Source organism: Saccopteryx bilineata, chromosome 11 (genome assembly GCF_036850765.1).
Source record: "Saccopteryx bilineata isolate mSacBil1 chromosome 11, mSacBil1_pri_phased_curated, whole genome shotgun sequence".
NCBI lineage: Eukaryota > Metazoa > Chordata > Mammalia > Chiroptera > Emballonuridae > Saccopteryx > Saccopteryx bilineata.
In genome coordinates this window covers 66,375,173-66,402,315 of record NC_089500.1, presented here as the reverse complement: position 1 = coordinate 66,402,315, position 27,143 = coordinate 66,375,173, and the positions used below count along the sequence as shown (strand labels likewise).

Sequence of the window (27,143 nt, the reverse complement as noted above, 5' to 3'; positions counted from 1 at the left end):
TGTACGCTGTGATATGAGCACTTCAGTGGCTGCAGGCTGCTAGGACTTAGAGCATGCTTCAACAGCTCTTATCCAGACAGTACCACATTTCCCTATGTATAAGACGCTCTCATGTATAAGAGACACCTTAATTTGGGGGCCCAAAATTTGGAGAAAAAAAAGTATTACATAAAGTTATTGAATTCAAGTTTTATTCATCATAAAATTCATACAAATCCTCATCAAGCGTGAAAAACCAGGAAATGCAAGTAAAAAAAAATCTACAACCACTGTATAAGGTACACTCAGTTTTTAGACCCCAAATTTTCTGGGAATGGTGTGTCTTCTACATGGGGAAATACCGTAATTTTGTGGTCATGGTCGCATAGTTCTAGAGATACACTAACAAAGTAGTTGAGATGGGTAAACTGTAGAGTATATGAATTATATATCAGCAAAGCTGTAAGTAAAGAAAAATGAGGGTGCAAGACTAAATTGTCTCCCAGGAATTTCTTTTCACACAGTACTTATCATAGAAGTGTAACCTCCATGATTTTTGTTTTCTTCACTGGCCCAAACCCTTGTATATTGTCAAATCACATTTGTCAAGTGAATTCTAGGTCTGATTTCTTCATTTAAGGTGGGGTGGGGGGAGCAAGGCACACCTTTCTGGAACCATTTTGAGAAGTATTACCAAATAGCTCAATTACTGATACATATAAATAATAGTGTTTTAGCCTGACTGGTGGTGGGGCAGTTCAAACACCCAAAGTCACCAGCTTGAGTGTGGACTCATCCAGCTTGAGTACAGGCTCACGAGCTTGAGTGCAGGGTTGCCAGCTTGAGCCGTGGGATCATTAACATGATCCCAAGGTTGCTGGCTTGAGCCCAAGGGTCACTGGCTTGAAGCTGAAGGTCACTGGCCTGAACCCAAGGTCACTGGCTTGAGCAATGAGTCACTGACTAGCTTCAGTCCCCCAGTCAAGGCACGTATGAGAAGCAGTCAGTGAACAACAAAAGTGACAAAACTATGAGTTAATCATCTCTCTCCCTTGCTGTCTGTCTGTCCTCGTCTTTCTGTCACGGAAAATAATACTAATAGTAGGGGAAAGTTAGTTACAACCTAATTCTTAGACTAAAGGATTACACAATTTTTTGAAACATTGGTCAGTTTGATATGGGATTAAATGAGCTGATGAATGTTACAGTTTCCATTATGTTCCTTCAGTGTAATGTGAAGTAATACTAGGTTTTCTTTCCTTTTTAATTTTTGTTGTTGGAAGGAAGTCTTAAGTAAAATTTGACTAATAACATGGTACTGACCAGATAGTCCCTGGTAAAATGTGTATTTTCATCATCTAGGACATGGTTGGTTTCTTTCCTGTTCTCAGTGTCCCTGTCATCTTTAACAGTGTAACTCCGTAGAGCGTCGGCCTAGCGTGCGGAGGACCCGGGTTCGATTCCCGGCCAGGGCACACAGGAGAAGCGCCCATTTGCTTCTCCACCCCTCCGCCGCGCTTTCCTCTCTGTCTCTCTCTTCCCCTCCCGCAGCCAAGGCTCCATTGGAGCAAAGATGACCCGGGCGCTGGTGATGGCTCCTTGGCCTCTGCCTCAGGCGCTAGAGTGGCTCTGGTCGCAACATGGCGACGCCCAGGATGGGCAGAGCATCGCCCCCTGGTGGGCAGAGCATCGCCCCCTGGTGGGCGTGCCGGGTGGATCCCGGTCGGGCGCATGTGGAAGTCTGTCTGACTGTCTCTCCCTGTTTCCAGCTTCAGAAAAATGAAAAAACAAACAAACAAAAAAAAACAACAGTGTAACTTCTACTCTTGATGCTCTCGTCTCCTCAGCAGTATTCTACCTTTGCCTACAATCTCTGCGACTTGCTGGCTACACAATAGTAACGGAAATTAGGTCACTTTAAGTGTTTTCATGTTAAATCCAGGCTCAAATTCTGATTGTCACCCTAACTAGTAGTCAGTATTTTTAACACTGAATTCTTGGATAAAGAAAGCTTTTAACAACTGGTAAACTTTATAAAATACTGTTTTTGAATATTACAACTTCCTGCCTGACCAGGCATTGGCGCAGTGGATAGAGTGTCAGACTGGGATGCAGAAGACCCAGGTTTGAGACTCTGAGGTCGCCAGCTTGAGTGCGGGCTCATCTGGCTTGAGCAAAGTTCACCAGCTTGAGCCCAAGGTCGCTGGCTCGAGCGAGGGGTTACTCGGTCTGCTGTAGCCCCGCGGTCAAGGCACATATGAGAAAGCAATCAATGAACAACTAAGGTGTTGCAAGGAAAAACTGATCATTGATGCTTCTCATCTCTCTCTATTCCTGTCTGTCTGTCCCTATCTATCTGTCTCTCTCTCTGTAAAAAAAAAAAAAAAGAATTGCATTGAAGGACTGGATTATGTGTCTGCAGGTGGACTGTCCTCATTTAGATCTTAAATTTGACAGCTGTAGAATTTTTTGCATTAGCTAGCCCAATAAAAATAGGATTGTCCAAATTATTTTTTAATTAGTGGCTAAACTAGTCAATGCAAAAATATTTTTTCCTTTAATTGTTCATACCACCATTTTGAATTGGTAATCTAGCTACATATGTGTAAGGTTCGGTGTCCAAACTTCTTTCTGGGGTGTGTTGTTTTGTAGGTCTCCATCACATTTTTGCCCAGAGATAAAGGGGATTATGCCCAGTTTTGGGATGTTGAATGTCACCCCCTTAAAGAGCCTCATATGAAGCATACCTTGAGATTTCAACTCTGTGGACAAGTGAGTATTACACTAAATTTAAATAAATTGTGTGTGTGGGTTAAAACACCAAGTGAATCTGACATGAAAAACTGGCCTGAAAATGCAGAATATTTTCCTGGTATTTTAATTTCATTAATTCTGCTGTATAGCCTAGCTTAATTTTCTCATTTATCTTTATTGATTGGCATGTTTGAGGTCTGGGTTTGGCTTTATGAAGTCTGTGTTTGACTTGATTACATAAGAGTGTGTGTGTGTGTGTGTGTGTGTGTGTGTGTGTGTGTGTGTTTAAGAAACTGAACAGTGGAAAGTGTAGGGTTTGTGATTTAGAGAATTTAAAAATCATACATCTTCTTTTAAAAAATTGTGAAGGAAATAGTAGAATTCAAAAAGGTAAATGTATTTTCCTAAACTATTTTTCTTCTCTCCAACCATGTGATTTTTTATATATATATATATATATACAGAGTGTCAAAGCAGAAAAAGAGCTTGAAAATTCATGCATTTCTACAAATACTCTTATTAAAATAGATAATTTAGTTAAGCCTCAAAGACAAGCTGTATCAGAAGAAGCTTCTGCCCTCATACCTAGGTATGTTGCTTTTATCATTCCTAAAAACTTTTCTTCAGTACTTGAGATGTAATTTATTCAGTAAAGTGTTCACTGACCCTGCCTATATGTTGACGTGTGTCACTACCACTCCAGTGAAGGTAAAGGCTGTTTGTCTGCCCCCTAGCCCGTTCTGCCGTGTCCCTTTGCAGTCAGCCCTCGCCCTCACCCCAGGGTTTGTTCTGTTCTAGTCTATTGCCATAGGGTAGCTTTGTTCATATGCATGTATACTCTTTCCATATGGCTTCTTTCACTTAACATATTTTTGGGGATTCATTCATGTTGATGAGTATATCTATAGTTTTCTTTTTTATTGTTTAGTTTTTCATTCTGTGAGCTTATTATAATTTATTTACCTGTTGATATTTGGGTGGCTTCTAATTCGAAGCCATTATGAATGAAGGTGCCATGAACATTATTGTGTGTGTATTTTTGCGGACATACTTTTTTATTTATTATTTTTCTGGAGTGAGAGGGAGGCAGACAGACTCCTGCATGCATCTGACCAGGATCCATCAGCCAATCCCACTAGGGGGCAATGCTCTGTTGCAACCAGAGCCATTCTAGCGCCTGAGACAGAGGCCATGGAGCCATGCTCAGCACCCGGGCCAACTTTGCTCCAATGGAGCCTTGGCTGCGGGAGGGGAAGAGAGAGACAGAAAAGAAGGGGGGGGGTGGAGAAGCAGATGGGCGCTTCTCCTGTGTGCCCTGGCCAGGAATCGAACCCAGGACTCCTGCACGCCAGGCCAACGCTCTACCACTGAGCCAACCGGTCAGGGCTAAACATAGTTTTTTATTTTTAGTGGGTGGGTATAAGTACCTAAGAGTAGAATTGCTGGGTCATATGACAAGCATACATTTAACTTTTAAATAAACTGCAGAGTACTTTTTATAAAGTGGTATGCCATTTTACATTCTTAAAAGGTGTTTTTTTTTAATCTATGAAAGTGTATTTTATACGAGCAACTTATACAACTTTAATGATAATATACTGCTCAAAAAATTCGGGGATATTTTATAGCTTTATATTCATTTTGAAATATCCCCTAATTTTTGTGAGCAGTATATTTAAGTATTTTATCTAATGAAATATTTCTAATAATCTTTAATTAATTAATATTTAGGTCTAAGTTCTGGAGGAAGATGATTGTAAGAATGTTAAATATCTGCTGAATTCAATATAAATGTCATTTATTTCTATTAGCAGTACATAATGCACTTTGTAAGAAATCAGAGTGCTTTAAAATTTAAAGAGCATGTGTACTCATCACACGCTATGCCCAGTACTCATCCGCTCATCTCCTGCTCACTGTATTCTGGGCAGTGGCAGTAAGACATATGCAAAATGCCTGTGTCCTTGCCTCCACTGACTCCCCCTTGTGGAGGAGGAGCCACATCACAAGTAATCACACTAACAAGCTTGATTCCAGCCTGTGGAAAGGACAGGAAGGAAATAAATGGAAATGTGGAAAACCATATGTGGAAGGAACCTCCCTACAATGGGACCTTTAAGTTGAGAATGAGTGGAAAGGACCTAGGTGCGTGACCAGGATGATGGGGATGGTCGGCTCTTATGGAACGAAAGCAGCCCACGGGCCTAGAGCAGAGCAGAGAGGGTGATGTGAGGTGAGGTGAGTCTAGAGAGGGTGAGGGGCAGAGTGCAGACCACTCAGGGCCTTGTGCTTCAGCGGTTGTCTGGAAAACTGCTGGAAACTGTTGATGCCATGATCGGGTTCGCATATTACAGAGAAGTCCTTCTGGCTAGAAGTGGACCAGTTAGAAGGAGGCAAGAGTACCTATGGTGAAACCAGTCAGAGGGTGTTTGGCAGTTCAGGGCCAAGATGTGTCAAGGAAGATGATGGGCAATGGATACTTGAGATTTATAGGAAGGAAATTTGAGGGACTCAGTGATGAATTGGATCAGGGGCATGAGGAAGAAGGGGGTCAAGGGCAACTCCCAGGTACTGTTCCCCTGGACAGGAAATAAGATGGAGAATCAGGTTTGAGGAGAAAGATCACCAGCTTATTCTGTATTTGTGGAGCCGTAGGTGGTAATTGTGAGGTGATTGCATATGGTGCTCAGATGCTCAGTCTGAGCTGAGAAACAAATCTGGGAGTCACATAAATGTGAGGTCTCTGGATCCTGAGATGGGATTACTAGGAGTGTGTCGTGTGAGCAGGTAAGGATGTCCAGGGCGAGCCTCGTGGGACAGAGCCTTGGAGTCGAGGGAGTAGAGATGAGCCCGCACAGACTGACAAGTGGCCAGGGAAATGAAAGTCAGCAGCGTGGAGTTTGGAAGCCAGGCGAGGAAGTGGTCCCTGCTGCCACATGTTACCAAGAGGCAGAGCTGTGTCATGCTCGCAGGCTAGTCCGTTCCTGGAGAAAATGAAGGTGATCAGTGCACTGCACTGTGCGTAGGCAGTGAAACAACTAAGGTGAAAGGACCGCCTTGAAAACTGGGTTTGCAGTGAGTGGAGAGTCGGCGTTAGTGAGAGGGCAGAGGCGGTGCTGCCATCCTGGCGAACTCGGCACTCTCTAAGAGGGCTCCTGCTGCCAGCGTTTTATCTTTAGACAACTTAGTGAAATGGCCCTTACAAAACTATTTCTTAAGTGAGTTGTAGGGGAAAACAAATTAAAGCATTACTTCATTATTTAATATATCTAAATAGTTGAAATTACTATGATTTTAAATAGATGACTTTGAAACTGTTTCCAAAGCAGACAGCTTGACTTGACCCACCGTGGAGTTTATGCCCCAGAAGATGTGTATCGGTTTCCACCAACTAGAGTTGGGGAATCAAGGACGTTAAAAGTCAATTTGCGAAATAAATCTTTTATTACACACTCGGTAAGTTGGAAGTACTACAGTGGGTTTTAGAAAAGTAAATGTATTCAACTATTTGATAAACATTTTGCTAATAATTAAAAGCTTATGTTGTAGATTTTTAAGTTGTAATAATGAGTTAGTTTTTTGTTTTTTTTTTCCTGAAGCTGGAAACGGGGAGAGACAGTCAGACTCCCGCATGCGCCCGACCGGGATCCACCCAGCACACCCACCAGGGGGCGATGCTCTGCCCCTCCGGGGCGTCACTCTGCCGAGACCAGAGCCACTCTAGCGCCTGGGGCAGAGGCCAAGGAGCCATCCCCAGCGCCCGGGCCATCTTTGCTCCAATGGAGCCTTAGCTGCGGGAGGGGAAGAGAGAGACAGAGAGGAAGGAGGAGGTGGGGGTGGAGAAGCAAATAGGCGCTTCTCCTATGTGCCCTGGCCGGGAATCGAACCCAGGTCCCCCGCACACCAGGCCGACGCTCTACCGCTGAGCCAACCAGCCAGGGCCATGAGTTAGTTTTTTTAATGCCTTAAATACCATATTTGAAAAGAAACTCATGGAAAGTTCACGACCCTTTCCTAAAAATCAAAACTAGCACTTGTTTTTTATATTTTTTATTTTTCCTCTTTGTTCTGTACTATCAGACCAACTTACTTCTGCATAACGTTTACTCTAGTCAAAACTAAAGTAAGTGCGTATTAAAATTTTCTTTTATGTGTTTTTATGAGCATTTATTGTACTACCTAATTCTCTGGCTATCTTAAATTTTAAAATGTAGATATATGTTCAAATACCGAACTTGCATCACTTCATAAAGTGTTTCCTGTTAAATTGCAGCTGAAGTTTTTAAGTCCCAGAGAGCCCTTTTACATCAAGCATTCAAAATATTCTTTGAGGTGAGTTTATCCTAAATCAAAATGTTCTCATTTAGGAATTTGTTTTTGGAACATCAGGACTTCTCTTGGGAGTCAGGATATGTGAGGCTCCCTCTGTCGCAGCTCCTCATCTTCCTCACCAGCACCACAGAGCAGTGAACACGTGGGTCTTCTTAAATTGGAGAAGAGAAGACATTTCATGACTGACCACTAGTGTACTTGAAGGTGTAGCAACCCAAAGTTCACGTATGATTTCTGTCACCCAGTATTGTGCCAGCTACATAAATACATAGAACCTTAATTATTTTGTGATTAACTTTAGAATAATTCCCGCTTCATTCACTATGCTGAGAATCAGGGGGTTAAATTTTCACTAATTTGGACAAAACTTAATTTTCAAGATTAATTAGGGAAACTTGCATTAGGGTATTTTTCATTTGTCATTCTTCAAATACCCTATATTATTCTTAAATCAGGTCCTCCTTTTCTTTTTTTTTTTTTTTTTTTTTTTTCAATAGTTTTTTTAGAGAGTGAATTCTGGCAAGTGAAAGTTTTTTTTTTTATCCTTTTTTAATTTTATTTATTCATTTTTAGAGAGGAGAGGGGGAGAGAGAGAGAGAGAGAGAGAGAGAGGAGAAAGAGACAGAGAGAGAGAAGGGGGGAGGAGCTGGAAGCATCAACTCCCATATGTGCCTTGACCAGGCAAGCCCAGGGTTTCGAACCGGTGACCTCAGCATTTCCAGGTCAACGCTTTATCCACTGCGCCACCACAGGTCAGGCAGGTCCTCCTTTTCTTATTGTTCTTGCAAAGTTTTTTTTTTCCACTTGAAGTTCATTTAAGTTGTAATATGAAACTTGTTTGTCCCTGTTAAGTTTTATTGGACTTGATACTGAAGAGTAATTTTTTCTTCACCTTTAATTAAATCACTTAATTATAAGATCTTTCATTATAGCATGAGAAGACTCTCCCCAAAACATGTTACATTTCTTGAACGCTCAGAACACTCAGCAAACATTCTGGGACTGTCTTTACTAGGTTACTAAGCCCACAGTGCTGTGCTCTAGGACAGGATGTCTTATATGGACATCTGGGCACTGGACTTGCGAGGCCCATTTCCCTCATCTCTTATCTTTTCTTTCCATTTTTTCATCTCTCACCACCCCTTCCCCAACCTAGGTGCTATAAGACATGCTCTTGATGTACTTGAAGATAAGTACTTCCTTTGCCTCTCCGGGAGGCAAACTGCAAATTCAACGATGAATACATCTCCAAAATTATCATAGACTTAATTTCTCTAAGCCTCAGTTTCCTAACTGGTAAAGTGGAGATGATAGTGCTCCTGATAGCATATAATTGTAAGAGGAGTACATAGAGATGTGTGAGTGTTAGTTCCCGGTCATGACGATGGTATCGTCTGCATCATTAATAAAGTCCTTCTTTAAGTTGGCCGTAGTGGCAGGATCTGGCAAGACTAACTCCAGAGATTTTGATATAAGCTCATGGTTTCCTATTGGTGCTTTCCCATTTAATCCTTTCAGTAACTGTGTAGAAGAGAAAGGCCAAATTTTAAAAGACTACTAAACCCAAGAGAAGCTGGAAAGCTTCTCTGCTCTGACAGAGTTCTTTTTCCCAGAAGTCTCTGGGCCCCTTCAGTTATTGAAGGTTTGTTTACCTTGACTGGTTCAAGATCAGTAATGTTATACTAGTGTATTATAATGGGTTCGTACAGTTAAATACATAGTGACGTAACTGTAGAAGCAATTAGTTTATTTAAAAATAAATCATTTAAATTCCTAATTGTAACTTTTTAGTATCTGAGTACAAATAGATACTGAGTAAATGATCAATCCTGAACACTTTTATTATCTGAGTTTGAACTACATCATAATTGCATTATTAATTCAGCTTCCCTTTATTCTCTGTCTGGTTCACATTCCTGATCTTAAACCAGCTTTATGCAGTTTGTGTATTTCAAAACACAAAGTATAGTGGGTGGAGTCCTTCTGTGTAAACTAGCACACACCTGGCAGAACTTCCTGGAGGGCTTCAGATTTTTGTTTCAAGGAGTTCTTATATAAAAAGATGGTGGGGTTTTGTTTTTTTTCTGAAGCTTTAAAAAGTTTTAGGAAATCCTACAGTTCTTTTTCTTTGCATTTCCTTGAACAACCTTGTACCTCCTTTTAAAAAAAAAAAAAAGATGAGCATTCAGCTCATTTATAGTTTTGGTAAAGAAACGTTATTTAAAACAGGCGTTAAGCTGTTATGTCACTATTATCTTAAGGCTAAAGCAGTGGTAGTCAACCTGGTTCCTACCGCCCACTAGTGGGCATTCCTGCTTTCATGGTGGGTGGTAGCGGAGCAACCAAAGTATAAATAAAAAAATAGATTTAACTATAGTAAGTTGTTTTATAAAGATTTATTCTGCCAAACTTAGCGAAAATCCGACATAAAGTACTTGATAAGTAATTATTATTATATGCTTTAACTTGCTGTAACTCTGCTTTATAAATTTTATAAAGTAAAGTTACTTCCCTAATTTATAAATCACTATTACTGTGAAACTGGTGGGTGGTTAGAAAATTTTACTACTAACAGAGGTACAAAAGTGGGCGTAGGTATAAAAAGGTTGACTACGCCTGGGCTAGAGGAAGAAATAGTCAAAACACCTGGAGTTAAACATTTATTTTCCAACTTTTATCATTGAATACATCATGGTTTTAAATTCTCTTTTGATGTTATATTCTTTGCTTAATTTGCAAAAAAGAACCTAAACTTATTCCATTGTAAGTGTTCCAAGCAGCAGAGTCTGTTCCTAACGTGGAGTGTAGGACCAAGAAGGAATGAGTGAGAGGGCTGTCGGGAGAACTGGGCGTGGCAGTGCTCCTATAGTTACGGTAGTTGTCCCTGAGGTATTATGAATTCGTAGAATACTGACATTACGCAAAATTGGGTATAATTTTGGCAATTAAAATGTCAAATTATTTTCATATTAGGCATCTTTATTTTTTTGTCACCTAAAAATTTTAACAAACCAGTGTTTTTTTCTAGATTTAATAATTATCTCAATAGAAGGAGCTGCTACCACTGCTCTTCCTCTTTTTCATGTTCGTCCTGACTTCAGTCTTATAGATATGATGAAAAATTTTTAATGAGAAACTCAATTTTTATAAATGAGTTGGCATTTTGCTTAGTTTCAGTATTTATTTAATTAATTGAGGGGAGGCAGAGACAGACTCCCTGCATGCACACTGACTGGGATCCACCCAGCAGGCCCCCTATGGGGCAGTGCTCTGCCCATCTAGGGCGTTGTTCAACAACTGAGCTGTTTTTAGCGCCTGAGATGGAGTCCACTGAGCCATCTTTAGCATCTGGGGCCAACTCACTCAAGCCACCAGGGCCAGCTTCAACTTATTTTTTTAAAAACAATTTTGAAATGTGACATGTGTTCATTGCTAGCCATAGGAAAGTAGACATTTTTAAAGAGTTGAAATTGTTGACTTAACATTACCATTCCAGTGCTAGAAAATTTTAAGCTTTTTTTTTAAACCTAGGTCATGTTAATAGGATCTAAACATGACCTGAAACAGACCTTGGCAGGGTGGCTCAGTGGATTGAGCATCCCAGTGTGCTAAGGTTACCGTTTCAATCCCCTGTCAGGGCACGTACAAGTGACCAATGAATGCACAACTGGGTGGAATCACAAGTTGATGCTTCTCTCTCCCTCCCCTTCCCCCTCTCCCTCCCCTTCCCCCTCTCCCTCCCCTTCCCCCTCTCCCTCCCTTTCCCCCTCTCCCTCCTCTTCCCTCTCCCCTTCTCCTTCCCCTTCCCCTTCCCCCTCTGCTCCTCATTCCCCTCTCCCTCCTCTTTCCTGTCTCCCTGTCTTCCTTTCCTTCCATCTCCCTCTCTCTCCTCTACTTCCCACCTTCTTCCTCTCTTTCTTCCTCTTTCTCTTCCTTTCTCATTCTCTCAAATCAGTGGGAAAGATTTTTTTTTAAAGAATTTGGAAACATGAGAAAATATTCTTAATTTCAGCAAAATTGGAGCAATTTACTTAAGCTAGCATTTAAAGTAGCACCACAAGACACATATTGTTTGTTTTATACCCTTTGAACATATTACTTTAAAATATTTTTAAATATTATGCTTTGAAGATAAATAATTTTAGGCTTCATTAGTGGCAGCTGTTTATTCTGAGCACGATGAGTTTCCAGGTTTTCATCCATATTAACTGTCATTATAGAACTTCAGATAAATATGTAATGTTACAAATTTCAGCAGCAACTCAATATAAATTTGATAAGAATAAGAAAATCTTATGTGTAAAGTACTAACTCGGATATGTTTAACCAAATGAAGTAAGTTGTAGGTTATAGAAAACTTGTTTCTTGATGCATCCATAGGCTTAAATTTTACATAAAGGAAGGTAGAAAAGTTAGTTTCTTTATACATAAGAATGACTTTCAGTTTTGGAGAAGAATCTCACTTGAGAATTTTTACCACAAAACTAAAATAGTGGATGCTGTTCTTATTACATGTGTTGAGTGTTCTTGTGTATGTCCCAAATTTTAGACACTTTGACTTTGGACAAAGGCTCATGAAATATAACTGCTAGTTGAGAGCAGCAATTAGCTTGTTTTGACAGATGAAATAAAATCTCTTCTGAAAATCTTGAGAAACAATTCCCTGCCTTTCATTAATTACATTGTTTTTTATTAGAACACTGCTCTGTGACCTTAACTGTCCACTTCAAAGTAATAATGTGACGTGAGTCCTTTGTAGGGCACATGAGGTAATAATGGCCTTACAGAGACGTACCTTTCCCAACGCTGTTGTGGGGCCCGAGGGGGCTGCTTTCAGTAGGCTCAGACGTGCTGAGTCAGGATTGACACACAGAAGCAGCACTTACCTTGTGGGATGTACTTGGACTGCAGCATGAGGAGGCAGGGGTTTCCCTCCAGAAGTCCCACGGGTTTTGGCTGATGCAGAGGTGTATGAGCATGGATATATGCTGGGGTGTTTAACCCACTTAGTGATGGATTACAAAGAAAGGAAAAGGAAGCATTAAGTATTTTGTAAATGTTTTGTTTTGGGCTCTATTTTATTATTTTAATTTAGAAATTAAATTTAACAAGGTGACATTGGTCCATAGGGTCCCAGAAATTTCAAGGGTACATGTCCATAGCATGTGAACTATTCTTTACACAGGTGCCCGTCCCCTTCACATCTTTTTGAGAAGAGTTTGTTCATGTTTCCCCTTAGCCCTGAAAAGAATCATTCTGTTAACCTCTTGTATTCAAGTCTCTATCTGTTGAGAAGTGAGAACTCCTGTGTTTCTCCTCCCCTGTGGCTAGGTCTCCGTGCACACCACATCCTGGGTCCTGGTCGTCCGCAGCCTCCGAGCTGACAGACCCTGCCCTGTGATCTGAGAGGGAAGGACAGTTCTCACAAAGTTACAGGCAGGGAACAACACTGTAGTTGAGCTGTTGGTACTTTTCACTCACACACAGGAACCAGCGATTTGTTACTCTTCAATGTTTTTCTTGGATAATGATGGTACGTTGGCTATGCTAGTGTGTTAGGTTTTTCCTACGTAAAGTATTCCTTTTAAATTAAAAAGAATTATGGTTTATGTAATTTATAGTTTCTGATAAGCCCTTTAAATGTCTGTGGGAGCATGTAGTGAACCAGGCAGTTTAGAGTGTACTTCCATGAGGGCCTCTTTGCTTGCCTGATGTGTCCATGCTTTTGTGTGCTTTGCTATAAAATTAGTCATTAGCTAGCAAAAGATTTTGAACTAGACCACTCCACTGGGTTCAGCATACTTTACTATTATTACCTTTTGTGTGTAGACAGACAGAGATTAAAGCAGTTTTTAATAATAGTACAAGATGACTTTTTTAAAATGTCCATCTTACTGGTAGTGTTCTATAGCTGTATTCCACTTCATGGTTCTTATTAAAATTGCACTTCACTTTATTCAAAGTATGTGTAAATCTCAAGTAGATGATAGATGTGCATCATAATGTTTTTCAAAAACTTCCTTAGTTGTATATAGAAGTTTTTTATTCCATTTTGAAATTTGTTAATAATGGTATCTTCCAGAAATTTATTTTGGATAATTACTTTTAGTAATTCATAAATTTTAAAGCCTCTTAAGTTAGCAAACTTTTTTTTAAGTAATTGAATTTATTGAGGTGACACTTGTTAACAAAATTATTCAAGTTTCAGGAGCCCAATGCTACAAAACATCTCTGTACACTGTATTGTATAGTTACCAGCCCAAGTCAAGTCTTTGTTCATCACTTACACCTCTGTACCCTCCTCCACCATCCCTGTCCCCTGACCATCACACACTGGTAAAGGACATACAAATCTTGACATGCATGCACTCTTGGCCTCTTCTGTCTGGAGAATTAATTAATTATTGTAGAAACTAAATTTAATGGCGTGACATTTGTCCATAACAATACATAGGTTTCAGGTGAACATTTCTATAGCATTTGAACCGTTCATTGCATTGTGTGCCCATCACCCAAAGTCAAATCATTTTCTGTCACCATGTACTTGTCCCCTTAACTCCCCTTCTCCCACCCCCTCCCTTGGCAACCACTTCTCTTTTGTCTATGTAAGGTGGCATATTGTACAACATTATTCTGAGAATTAAAATGATAACGTGAAAGAGAAAATTGTAGTTTGTCAATGCCATGGACTAGGTACTATTTTTTTTAAAGGTACATTAGTTTTGACTTGGGGGAAATAAGGTATTAATTCATTTGGAGAAAATAACCAAGACTTTAAATATATATGGACACACATACTATAAGTTTTTGTCTGATTATCAGCTACATTTAGGAAAAGGGCTTTGGAATACTTAAACTATTTCCTAAATTTCTAGCCATTGGAAACAAAAGCATGTATCAGTCCTGATTGCTGAACTTCGAATCATGTAGCTCTGAGGTGAGACTAATGGGATGCAGCACCTCCCCTCTGGGGGAGGGCTAAAAGCTAGAAGTTTTCACCTAAAAATGGTTGACTAAAAGTAGATAACATCACGGGCTGTGATCAAGTGTACATAGTCACATTCACCATGAGAATAAATGTGTTTGTTTGAAGCTCTTGGGATCTAACTTTATGAACAGAAACAAACCTGCCAGTGTACTACATTTAAACATAGGGCACTCCTTACCTGCCTCAGTTCCCTCCGAAATAATCTTTCAAGAAGGTTTTTAATAAGAGTTTCATATGAATTTTGGAGCAAAAGCTATCCAGTCCTGTTAATGCTGGGCGTGTGACAGTTTCTGTTCCTCCGAGGTGGAGGTCAGGATGTGTAGGGTGCGCCTCTCCTGTCTAGGTGGACAGGCTTTTGCAGAAGGATTGTGAAGCCCCATGCATCACGGGTCAGAACCCACCCTGCTTTCCTCTTCCTGTTCTGATTGGTTAGCCAAGATACACATGCAGAGTTTAGATCTGTCTTTCCTTTGCGCCACATTTGTATTAAATAATAACATCAAAGAAATGGGAAATAAGTTTAGGTTGGGTGTAACTAGACTAGGTTCTTCCATCAAAAAACCTGAGCTCTCAGCCAGGCACTGTGCTTACCTGGGGCCGGTGACTTGTTTGCTGCCTTAGCATCAGGCTGCTGACATTTTCCCTTCTCTTTGCAGAGCCCAGCATTACATCAACATGCCTGTGCGGTTCAGACCCAAGTCTGTGGGCAGATTTGAAGCTTTGCTTATTACTCAAACAGATGAAGGCAAGAGTGTAGCTATTCGACTAATTGGTGAAGCTTTTGAAAAATATTAACTATATTTTGTGTAAAGTAAATGGCATAAATTATATTTTGGTAATTTCTTCATTTTTGTACACTGCAATTCTTTTGTATATATTTTGTAGGATAAGTCAGATATGTAAACAGTAGTTATTGTTTTGAGACTCTAATACTGAAGACCTGACTAAAATACCATGTTCTAGCCTTCGGTATTATTCTTTATTTGTACAGGGGAGAAGAGGGTTCTATTTTTGCATTGATTATGATATTCTGAATAAATATGGCTTATATTTTAATGTGGTATGTCCAGAAATAAAGTTGTTTTCACTGAACTTGTCTTTTTTATATGATGTCATACAGAAATCAGAACATTCCTTTATTTGTATTTTCAAGCGCCTGGGTCTGTTCTGTGATTTTTCTCTTCCATTACATAGTTTCCTTTCCCCTGACAAATTCCTTCTCCTTTCTTCTGTCCTTCAGCTAATTGCCCAGAGAAAGGAGAGTTTACTTTTAATGAAATTGTTTTCTTCCAGAGTGGGAAAAATCTTTATATTCTATGTAAATACATTGGAGAGGTTGATGTATTTTAAGATAGCATTTATTGTAAATAAATCCAGATGAGACAACTCCATAATCTGGCCCTAGAAGGGGCCTCTGCAGCCCTGGCTGGTTATCCCTGTCAGAGCGTCGTCCTGAAGCACCAAGATTGCTGGTTCAATGCTGGGGTCGGCACATACGGGAAGCCACCAGTGAATGCACAACTAAGTGGAACAACGAATGAATGCCTCTCTCCCTCCTTCCCTTTCCCTCTCTCTTTCTTTCTCTCCCTCCCTCCTTTCCGTTCTCTCTCTCTCTCTCTCTCTCTCTCCCTCCCTCCCTCCCTCCCTCTCCTCCTCCATTTCTTTTTGTCTTTCTAAAAGCAATAAATTAAAAGGGAGAGGCTCTGCAGATAGCAGTGAGGTCAGAGCGGTGAGTCACTGAGCAGACAGAAAAGCTCTTTTGTGATATCTTGAGCTGTGGGACGGGTGAGGTAGAGAAGGTGACATGGTTACCTAGATTTACCCAGGAGGGATACGATTATTAATAGCTTCTTAACCATTATTAGTAAGTCTCCTGATAAAGATGTCTGAGCCTCAACTAGCAGCGTCGCCTTTGGAGTACCAATCCCAGATTGTGAGCTTTGTGTGCTGAGGTTGGGGTGATCACAGTGGGATATTATTGATGGAGCAGGAAGACCACGACGGCATTGGTAAATCCCTGCCTAGATGACTTATACCCAGTAGCAGTTTAAAACCAATGATTGTGAGCTTGAGATAGAAAAATTCTTTTTTCTCTTCCACCTCATTTTTCTTTTGCTTAGAAACACAATTGGTGAAAACTCAGAGTTGGTTTCACTAATACTGTCCTCCAATTCTAAATATTGTACATCAGTTGAGGTGCCTTCATGTTTTTTAACATTATTTTTAATTAAAAATTTAAATTTATTGTGTTAACATGAATTCAAGTGTCCCACTCAATATAACATCTCACCCCCCAACAACATGCCCACCATTACACCCCCTTTCCCCTTCTCCCCCGGACTCCCTCCCCCCTTCCCTCTGGGGTTTGCTATCCTGTTATCTGTATCTCTGTGTTATGTATTTATAATTTCACAATTCCTTTTACCTCTTATCTCATCCCTTCATCCCCCTCCCCTCTGACAGCTGTCCCTCTGATCCCTGTGTCCCCGCCTCTGCCTCTATTCTGTTCCTCAGATCTCCATGTCCATTAGATTCCATATGTAAGAGAGATCATATATTTGTTTTTCTCTGCCTCATTTATTTCACTTAGCATAATAATCTCCAGGTCCATCCATGCCATTGCAAAAGGTAAGATTTCCTTCTTTATGGCTGCATGGTATTTCATTGTGTGTATATGTACCACAGCTTTTTAATACACTCGTCCACTGACGGACATTAGGGCTGTTTCCAGATTTTGGCTATTGTAAACAATGCTGCAATAAACATGGGGGTGCATTTCTTCTTTTGAGTCTGTGTTTTGGGATTCTTAGCATATATTCCTAAAAGTGGGATAGGTGGGTCAAATGGCAGTTCCATTTTTAATTTTTTGAGGAATCTCCATACTGTTTTCCACAGAGGCTGCACCAATCTGCATTCCCACCAGCAGTGCAGGAGGGTTCCCTTTTCTCCACACTTGCCAGCACTTCGGTGTTGATTTGTTAAACAGCCATTCTGAAAGGTGTGAGATGCTATCTAATTGTGTTTTTTTGCATTTCTCTGATGATTAGTGATGTTGAACATTTTTTCATATGCTTATATGTCCTCTTCGGAGAAGTTTCTATTCAGTTCCTTTGCCCAGTTTTTAATTGGGTTCTTTAACTTCCTGATGCTGAGTTTTAGAGTTTTTTATTTTTATTTTTTTAAGATATATTTTATTTTATTTTTAACTTCATTCTGTTTTTTTAGAGAGAGACACAGAGAGAGAGAGAGAGAAGGGAGAGGAGCAGAAAGAATCAACTCTCATACGTGCTTTGACCAGGCAAGCCCAGGGTTTTGAACTGGCGACTTCAGCGTTCCCAGGTTGACACTATCCACTGCACCACCACAGATCAGGCGAGTTTTAAGAGTTTTTATAAATTTTGGTTTATTAACCCTTTATCAGATATATTGGCAAATATGTTCTCCCATAGTGTGGGTTGTCTTTTTATTTTGTTAATGGTTTTTTTTGCTTTGCAAAAACCTTTTAGTTTGCTATAGTTCCATTTGTTTGTTTTGTCCTTTATTTCACTTGCCTGTGGAGCTGTGTCGACAAATTAATTACTGTGAGAGATATTGGAGACTTTACTGCCAAGATTTTTCTTCCAAGATTTTTATGGTTTCACGACTTACATTTAAGTCTTTTATCCATTTTGAGTTTATTTTTGTGAATGGTGTAAATTGATGGTCTAGCTTTATTTATTTTTTCATGTGCCTATCCAATTTTCCCAACATCATTTATTAAAGAGACTGTCTTTACTCTATTGTATATTATTGCCTCCTTTGTCAAATATTAATTGACCATAAAGGCATGGGTTTATTTCTGAATTCTCCCTGGGTGGTGCTCACAGCCAGCCAGGCTAGTGCATCCATGTCCAGGATGTATTTGGTAATAGGGGCTATATAAACCTTGTATGCCCTAGGAGACAGTCTGCCAATCCCCACCGTCACTGTTGTCTTGCGGATCTGTATCTAGTGTCCCCCATAGCCCTCTATGGTCGCCAAGGGTCCCCAGAACAGGTCTGGTTTGCCAAAAAACAAAAGAAGAGTCTGCACCTGTGTCCATCAAGTCCAGAACGTGTTGGACATTGCGGGAGGACCAATAAATGGTTATTTCAACGTGAAGCCTCCTGTCCCCCAGGACCCCTGTTTCTTGGGGCCCTTGGCCTCCCCCCAGTCAGGCAAATAGCCAGAGCCAGTCCCCTCGCCTAGATTTTACAGACTTTGCTGCCATCTTTTGGCAAAAATAAGAACTACTGCTCCGGAGACAGCTGCCTCCACAATGAAAGCAGAATGTCATTTTGCTTTAATGCATCTTGCTGCCAGCAAATCGCTCCACAGCTGGTGCCTGTTGATCTTCAGGGGCATGTGCTCAGTCCCAGTCCCTTGCTTCAGGCGGCACTTCCTTTCATGGTACTGGCCCTCCCATTCCTGGTTTGTGGGTGTGGCCTCTTGCTCCCTCACACCTGGGAGGGCTGGCCCTGGCAGCACACTTCCACGTTGCCCAGGCGCTGCTCTAAGTCTTTTTCCGTGTGCTATAGCGGCTGCAGCCAAGCTACCGGGCCTGGCCGTTCTTGGTGGGCTGCCAGGATATTCGGCTCCAATTGGTCCAGAGTTCTCCGGACCTCATCCTGCGGGGGATACTGTGTCCCAGTCCACTGGCAGCGTCCAGTTCATCAGGTACGCTGCTACTGGGTACCACAAGGAGAACGGGGCCACCTCTTCGCCTACTCCACCTGGGGCTGCTCCTCCATAGGGGCGGGGAGTCCACTAGTACCACTCACCTCATCTTACCTACCCTGCTCGCTGTGCCACTGTCGGGATCCAGGAACTCCTTGGGAGGTGTGATACCAAGGGACAAGAATGCATACGCAGCTGACATCGAGGACAAAAGGCAACAAAGCTGCAGCACACTTTATTGTTCAAGGCCAGTTTTTATACAGTCCAGGAGGATTCGTGCATGCGCCTCCTCCTCCTGCTGAATCAGCTCTAGAAAAGGCAGCAGGTTATATAACTGTGGGGGCAGCACTGCATGCACTCCTACTTCTGGGTCATGTCCTTTGGCATAAGTCCATGATGGCGAACCTATGACACTCGTGTCAGCACTGACATGCGTAACCATTTTCGATAACACGCGGCCGCATACCAGAGAAGTATGGGGCCACATGCTGAGAAGGACATTTGCTATAGTGTAGACACTCTGTGCCGGAGATCTATAGGCCAAAACAACAGAACTCCAGCACAACGTCTAGTTCTGAGACTTCCAGTTAGGCCGTTAGGGGATCTTTGACCTCACTTCCGGTGGTGGAGCAGGGAGCAGTGGAATGCCCCGGGGGATGCATCTCTGGGGGCCCTGTGATCACCATTACCAGCAACCACATAACCACAGCAACCATCATCATCCAATCTACTGTTCTGGGGTGTCGTGGATTTCTAATTGACCATCGTTACTGAGATAAGTGAGGAGGAGGCTGGGAGAGGCAAAGGCCTGTGCTATGGGTGCCATTTCCTGCTACTAGAAATAGCGCAGCCATCTTAATTTACATAAGATGAAACTTGTAGAATTTCAAGACAGCATCTGGGCTCAGGTGTTTGTCAACTTGAGGTCAAAACTTGAGAATCGGGAAAGGAACCGCTTAGAGAATCAAGAGGAGTGCCTGGAACCAATTACCAGACATTTTTAGCACCCTGAAAAAATAAAGCAATGGCTTTATTCACAATTTTTCCCTCCACGTACTTTTGTGAGACCTTATTCTCAGCGTTAAATAATATCAAAACCAACAAAAGAAACAGATTGACAGATGAAGTTAGTAGTGCTTGCTTGGTTTGAAGTGTACAAAATACCAACCTTCAATTGAAGATTTAGCCAGTGAAATTCAGCAACAAAAATGTCACTAATAGGCAGGTTAGTTAAAGAATTCCCCGTCCCCCTCACTTATCTTAGTTCACAGCACCCCATACAAGTTAAATGATATCAAGACCAACAAAAGAAACCAACTGACAGGTGAACAAAAGTCACTAAGCAGGTAAGTTAAATAATTAGTTTTTGGTTTATTAAATACAGTTATATATTACATTATAATTACATTATACATTTTTGTTATTTAAACTATAAATATTGCAAAATTATGAATTTTTTCTCGAAGTGACATACCACCAGTGTTATGCCTGGTTTTTTGGCGAAGTTTGATACACCAAGCTCAAAAGATTGCCCATCACTGGCATAGGTACTGTGTAGGTGCCAATGGCTCTAGCTTGTACCGGGACCATACACATCCATGCTCCAAGCCTCTCTCCCTTCCTCTGTGGAACCTAGCCCAGCAAGGCAGGATATCTAGGACCAGGCCAGCTGACTGTGAAGCTCCATGCTGCCCAATACACACGTGTTGCTGTGCTGGTGCTGATCATAGAAAGTGTAGCTTGCCTCATCTGGGCACGGTGTGATGAGCCCTTCCTTAGGACATGCTGCCAACAAGGGTCGATCCTAAACCAATGCTCTCCACAGCTGGCCGCTGGATATGCCAGCCCCGGGCCTCTCTGGAAAAACCCGGTGCAGACCAGTGGGGGACATTGCCTGTCACTGGCCTTCAGCAACCTTCTTAGAACTACAAGCAATCCAGAGTTTGTGACTGCCTCTGCTGGGTCCAGGTCCACATGGAAATACCAAGCCACACACCTAGGTTGGCTTTTACCCATACACTGGGTGTATGACCAGTGGCCACTGTGGCCATGCAGGTTCTCATTGGATTCAGGCAGATGATGATAAAGGAACTGTGGAGCCAGAAAATGGTGGGCCATTCCGTTTATTAAAGTCTTGTAAAGGCGGATGAGGAAACAGGCAGGGAAGACCACTTCCCTTTCTCCCTCAGGACTCACCCAGACTCACAGGCCCCTACAAGCAAAACAGCACTTCTCAGCTGTAAAGCCAGTAGCCACGGCCACCATCACAGCCATCTGACCCATGCAGGTTCGCATTTGATTTAGATAGACGGTAATGAAACAACGGAGCCAAGAACTGGTGGGCCATTAGCTTTAATCCTAGCTTGCACCTGGTGGGCAAGAAATACACACAGTGGGCCTGACCAGGCAGTGGCCCAGTGGATAGAGCATCGGACTGGGATGTGGAGGACCCAGGTTCGAAACTGCGAGGTCACCAGCTTGAGCAGCAGCTGTTGAGGTCTGAGCCAGTGCACAAACCCCCCGACAATGCAGACCTGCCCTTGCAGCAGCAGAGGCCGAGGCAGCTGTGGAAGCGGGCATGTGCAGGCCCACCTGCTGAGGTGGAAGCCATGGCAGATGCTGTGGAGGCCCAAGCCTGTGTTCAAACTTGCTCCCAGTGCATGCTCATCCTCATTGATACCAGAGGCTAGGGTGGCCTTGGAAGTCGTCCAAAGGGGCGCAGGTGGGTGCACGCAAGCCCACCCAGGGCAGCGGAGGCCTTGATGGATGTGGAGGCGGACTGGCGCCAGAAGCACCTGAGCCCAAATGACCCAGGCAGCAGTAGCAGCAATGGGCCAGTGGACAGAACACATAATGAGTGCACAGGGACCACACCCACTGGACCCCTGTGACTACACCCTACTGAGTGCTGAAAAAGAAAAAAACAACTTCAAATTAAATAAATAAAAAGTCTGGATAGAATGACACCTGAGGCTAAGAGGCAGGCCACATCCAATACTGTACCTAGCCTGACCTGTGGTGGTGCAATGGATCAAGTATCGACCTGGAATGCTGAGGTTGCTGGTTCAAAACCCTGGGCTTGCCTGGTCAAGGCACATATGGGAGTTGATGCTTCCTGCTCCTTCCGCTTCTCTCTCTCTCTCTCTCTCTCTCTCTCTCTCTCTGTCTCCTCTAAAATGAATAAATAAAAATAATTAAAAAAATACTGTACCTAATCACTGAATTACAGTACTGAGCCCAACACGTAGCCAGCAAAAAGAGGCAACAGAAAAGTTCAGAGGAACTTGAACTTTTAAAGGAACTTCCCCCAGGCTAAGTCTAGATAAAAGCAAGCCTAAAAGTGCAGCTAATATTTACAATGGCACCTGGGCCCAGCAGAGGCAGCCACAAGATCTGGATCATCTGTAGCTCCAAAAAGGTTGATAAGAGGCAGTCATAGGCAGTGACCCCCACTGACCTGCACCAGGCCCCAGACAGGGAGGTCCAGGGCAGACACATTCAGTGGCCAGATACGGAAAGCACCAGTTCAGGACCTAACAACCCTTGTTAGAGTGGAAGCTTAAGGAAGGGTTCCTCATACCAGCTAAGACCTAGAAAAAACCAACACAAAACAGCACAAAGAACAGTGATAGCAGAGAAGTAGCCCACAGTGGATTACAAACAACAGCTGATGCTAACCCCAGAAGACCTAGGAATAACACAACTGAAAATTGGAGGCAGACAATACCAACCCTAGACTTAGTTAGCTTCACAAACAACACACCCAAACGAGGAGTGCATACATAGACAAATGCAATCCAAATGAATCAACAAGAGAAATCCCTAGAAAAACAACTGAGTGAGATGGAAATAACCAAACTACTGGATGCAGAGTTTAAAATAATGATTATTAGAATGCTTAAAGATCTTAGAGCAACAATCGATGGACACAAGGAGCACCTAAATGAAGAGGTAACAAGCATCAATAAGGACATTGAAATAATAAAGAAGAACCAGTCAGATATGACAAATACCATATCAGAAATGAAGACTACACTAGAAGGAATTAAAAGTAGGCTGGATGAAGCAGAGAATTGAATCAGCGATTGACAAGGTAAAAGCACAGAAGCAGAGCAGCAAAAAGAAAAGAGTCTTAAAAAGTCTGAGGAAAATAAGAGAGCTCTGTGACAACATAAAGAGAAACAACATCTGCATCATAGGGTTTCCTGAAGAACAAGAGAAAGAACAAGGGATAGAGAGCCTGTTTGAAGAAATCATAGCTGAAAACTTCTCTAAATTGATGCAGGAAAAACTCACAAGTTCAAGAAGAACAGAGAATTCCATTAAAGATAAACTCAAAGAAACTTACACCAAGACACATCATAATTAAAATACCAAAGCTAAGAGATAAAGAAAAAATACTAAAAGCAGCAAGAGAAAAAAGTCCAGTCATCTACAAAGGAGGCCCCATAAGGATGACATCCAAGTTTTCAACAGAAACACTTGAGATAGAAGGGAATGGCAAGAAATATTCAAAGTAATGCAGAACAAGAGCCTACAAACAAGACTTCTTTATCCAGCAAGGCTATCATTTAAAATTGAAGGAGAAATAAAAAGCTCCCAGACCAAAAAAAAAAAAACAAAAAGAAAAACAAAACCCTCAAGGAATTCATTACAACCAAACAAATGCTACAAGAAATGTTAAGGGGTCTGTTGTAAACAGAACAAAGGGGGGAATATAGTAAAAGAAGAATGTAGGTTTAAAGAATAAAATTGCAATAAACAACTACATATCAATAATAACCTTAAATGTAAATGGATTAAATGATCCAATCCAAATACATAGTGCAGCTTCGTGGATAAGAAAACAGGACCCATTTATATGCTGTCTACAAGAGACACACCTCAAAACAAAAGATACACATAGACTGAAAGTAAAAGGTTGGAAAAAAATATTTCATGCAAATGTAAATTTAAAAAAAGCTGGGTTAGCAATACTTATATCTGACAAAATAGACTTTAAAACAAAGACTATAGTAAGGGATAAAGAAGGTCACTACATAATGATAAAGGGAGCAATACAACAGGAAGATATAACCATTATAAATATCTGCACCTAATAGAGGAGCACCTAAATATATAAAGCAGACTTTGATGGACATAAAGGCGAGATCAACAGCAATACTTTAATAGTAGGGGATTTCAATACCCCACTAACATCACTAGATGAATCCTCAAGAAAGAAAATTAAGAAAGAAACAGTAGACTTAAAGGACACACTAGATCAGTAGTCAGCAAATTCATTAGTTAACAGCCAAATATCAACAGTACAATGATTGAAATTTCTTTTGAGAGCCAGATTTTTTAAACTTAAACTATATAGGTAGGTACATTTTTTTATCGAGGTAGCATCCACATGTATTATTTTGTGGAAGAGCCACACTCAAGGGACAAACAGCAGCATGTGGCTCGCGAGCTGCAGTTTGCCAAACACTGCACTAGATCAACTAAATTTAATAAATATCTTCAGAACCTTTCACCCAAAAGCAGCAGAATATACATTCTTTTCAAGTGCTCATGGTACATTCTCTAGGATAGACCACATGTTACGGCACAAAAGGGGTCTCAACAAATTTAAGAAGATTGAAATCATATCAAGCATCTCCGATCACAACAGCAGGAAACTAGAAATCAACTACAACAGAAAAACTGAAAAATACTCAAACATATGAAAACTAAATAGCATGATATTAAATAACAAATGGGTTAACAGTGATATCAAAGAAGAAATAAAAATATTCCTAGAAATGAATGAAAACAAGCATTCAACAACTCAAAATTTATAGGACACAGCAAAAGCAGTCATGAGAGGGAAGTTCATAGTATTACAGGCATACCTCAAAAAGCTAGAAAAAGCTCAAATAAACAACCCTGCATCTAAAAGAACTAGAGAAAAGAACAGCAAGTAAAGCCCACAGGTATTAGAAGGAAGGAAATAATAAAGATCAAAGATGAAAAAAATGACATAGAGACTAAAAATCATTACAGAGGATCAGTGAAACCAAGAGCTGGTTCTCTGAAAAGGTAAACAAAATCAATAAACCTTTAACCAGACTCACCAAGAAAAAAAGAGAGAGGACTCAAATAAGTAAAATTAGAAATGAGAGTGGAGAAATAACAACTGACACAACAGAAATACAAAGAATTGTAAGAAAATACTATAAAGAACTGTACACCAAATAGACAACCTAGGTGAAATGGACAAATTCCTTGAAACATATAATCTTTCAAAATTTGATCTGGAAGATACAGAAAACCTAAATAGACTGATTACAACAAATGAGATCGAAATAGTTATCAAAAAACTCCCAACAAACAAAAGCCCTGGGCCAGATGGCTTCACAGGCGAATTCTACCAAATATTCAAAGAAGAACTAACTCCTATCCTTCTCAAGCTATTTCAAAAAATTCAAGAGGAGGGAAGACTTCCAAGCTCCTTTTATAAGGTGAGCAAAATTCTGATTCCAAAACCAGGCAAATACAACAAAAAGAAAGAAAATTATAGGCCAATATCCCTGGTTAATTTAGATGCTAAAATTCTCAACAAAATATTAGCAAACCAGATCCAGGATACATGGAAAAAATATCATACATCATGATCAAGTGGGATTTATTCTGGGGAGGCAAGGCAGGTACAATATTTGCCAATCAATCAATGTGATTCATCACATAAAAGCAAGAAGAAATAACCACATGATAATTTTAATAGATGCAGAAAAGCATTTGATAAAATCCAGCACCCATTTATGATAAAAAAAAGAACTCTCAGCAAGGTGGGAATACGGGGAACATCCTCAATATGATAAAGGCCATCTATGACAAACCCCCAGTGAACATCATACTCAATGGGCAAAAATTAAAAGCAATCTCTTTAAGATCAGGAACAAGGTGGGGTGCCCCCTTTCACCATTCTTATTCAACATAGTTCTGGAAGTCCTAACCACAGCAATCAGACAAGAAGAAGAAATAAAGGCATCCAAATTGGAAAAGAAGATGTAAAACTATCATTATTTGCTGATGATATGATACTGTATATAGAAAACCCTAAAGTCTCAGTCAAAGAACTACTGGACCTGATAAATGAATTCAGCAAGGTGGCAGGATATAAAATTAATATTCAGAAATCAGAGGCATTTTTATATGCCAACAATGAACTGTCAGAAAGAGAAATTAAGGAAACAATCCTCTTCACTATTGCTACAAAAAAATAATAAAGTACCTAGGAGTAAATTTAACCAAAGAAATTAAAGAGTTATACTCCAAAAATTATAAAACATTGATAAAAGTAATGAAGGAAGATACAAACAAGTGGAAGTATATACCGTGTTCATGGACAGGAAGAATAAACATCATTAAAATGTCTATATTACCCAAAGCAATTACCCAAAAAATTCAGTGCAATACCAATTAAAATACCAATGACATACTTCAAAGGTACACATTCCAAAAATTTATATGAAACCAAAAAAGAACATGAATAGCCTCAGCAATCTTGAAAAAGAAGAATAAAGTGGGTGGTTTCACAGTTCCTGATATCAAGTTAAACTACAAGGCCATTGTACTCAAAACAGCTTGGTACTGGCATAAGAACAAGCATATAGATCAATGGAAAAGAACAGAGAACCCAGAAATAAACCCACACCTTTATGGACAATTGATATTTGACAAAGGAGGTAAGAGCACACAATGGAGTAAAGACAGCCTCTTTAACAAATGGTGTTGGGAAAATTGGACTGCTACCTGCAAAAAAATGAAACTAGAACACCAACTTACGCCATTCACAAAAATAAACTCAAAACGGATAGAAGACTTAAATGTAAGTCATGAAACAGCATCTAAGAAGAAAACATAGGCAGTAAGCTCTCCGACATCTCTTGCAGCAATATATTTGCTAGTTGATCTCCATGAGCAAGTGAAATAAAAGGATAAACAAATGGGACTATATCAAACTAAAAAGCTTTTGCACAACTAAAGAGAATATGTACAAAATAAAAGAGAAACCACACAATGAATGGGAGAACATATTCGACAATACATCTGATAAGGGGTTAATAACTAAAATTTATAAAGAACTTGTAAAACTTAATACCAGGAAGACAAACAATCCAATCAAAAAATGGGCGAAAGAAACCAGGCGTCCCCAAACTACGGCCCGCGGGCCGCATGCAGCCCCCTGAGGCCATTTATCTGGCCTCCCACCGCACTTCCGGAAGGGCCACCTCTTTCATTGGTGGTCAGTGAGAGGAGCACTGTATGTGGTGGCCCTCCAATGGTCTGAGGGACAGTGAACTGGCCCTCTGTGTAAAAAGTTTGGGGACCCTTGGATAGACACTTCTCCAAAGAGGACATACAGATG

At 40.8% G+C, this 27,143-nt stretch overlaps 1 protein-coding gene across 5 annotated transcripts in view; it reads left to right on the top strand.

Annotated features, from left to right (window-relative positions):
- The window catches only part of CEP192 (centrosomal protein 192), a 161,769-nt gene extending 146,624 nt beyond the window's left edge, over positions 1 to 15,145 (top strand). For all 5 annotated transcript variants that reach the window (XM_066246799.1, XM_066246797.1, XM_066246800.1 and 2 more), the window contains 5 exons: positions 2,632 to 2,751; positions 3,198 to 3,322; positions 6,060 to 6,189; positions 7,007 to 7,065; positions 14,710 to 15,145. In XM_066246799.1, coding sequence (XP_066102896.1) covers positions 2,632 to 2,751; positions 3,198 to 3,322; positions 6,060 to 6,189; positions 7,007 to 7,065; positions 14,710 to 14,848 — 573 coding nt within the window. In that variant the 3' untranslated portion in view covers positions 14,849 to 15,145. The remainder of the gene's footprint in view (positions 1 to 2,631; positions 2,752 to 3,197; positions 3,323 to 6,059; positions 6,190 to 7,006; positions 7,066 to 14,709) is intronic.
- The last annotated feature ends 11,998 nt before the right edge of the window (positions 15,146 to 27,143 follow it).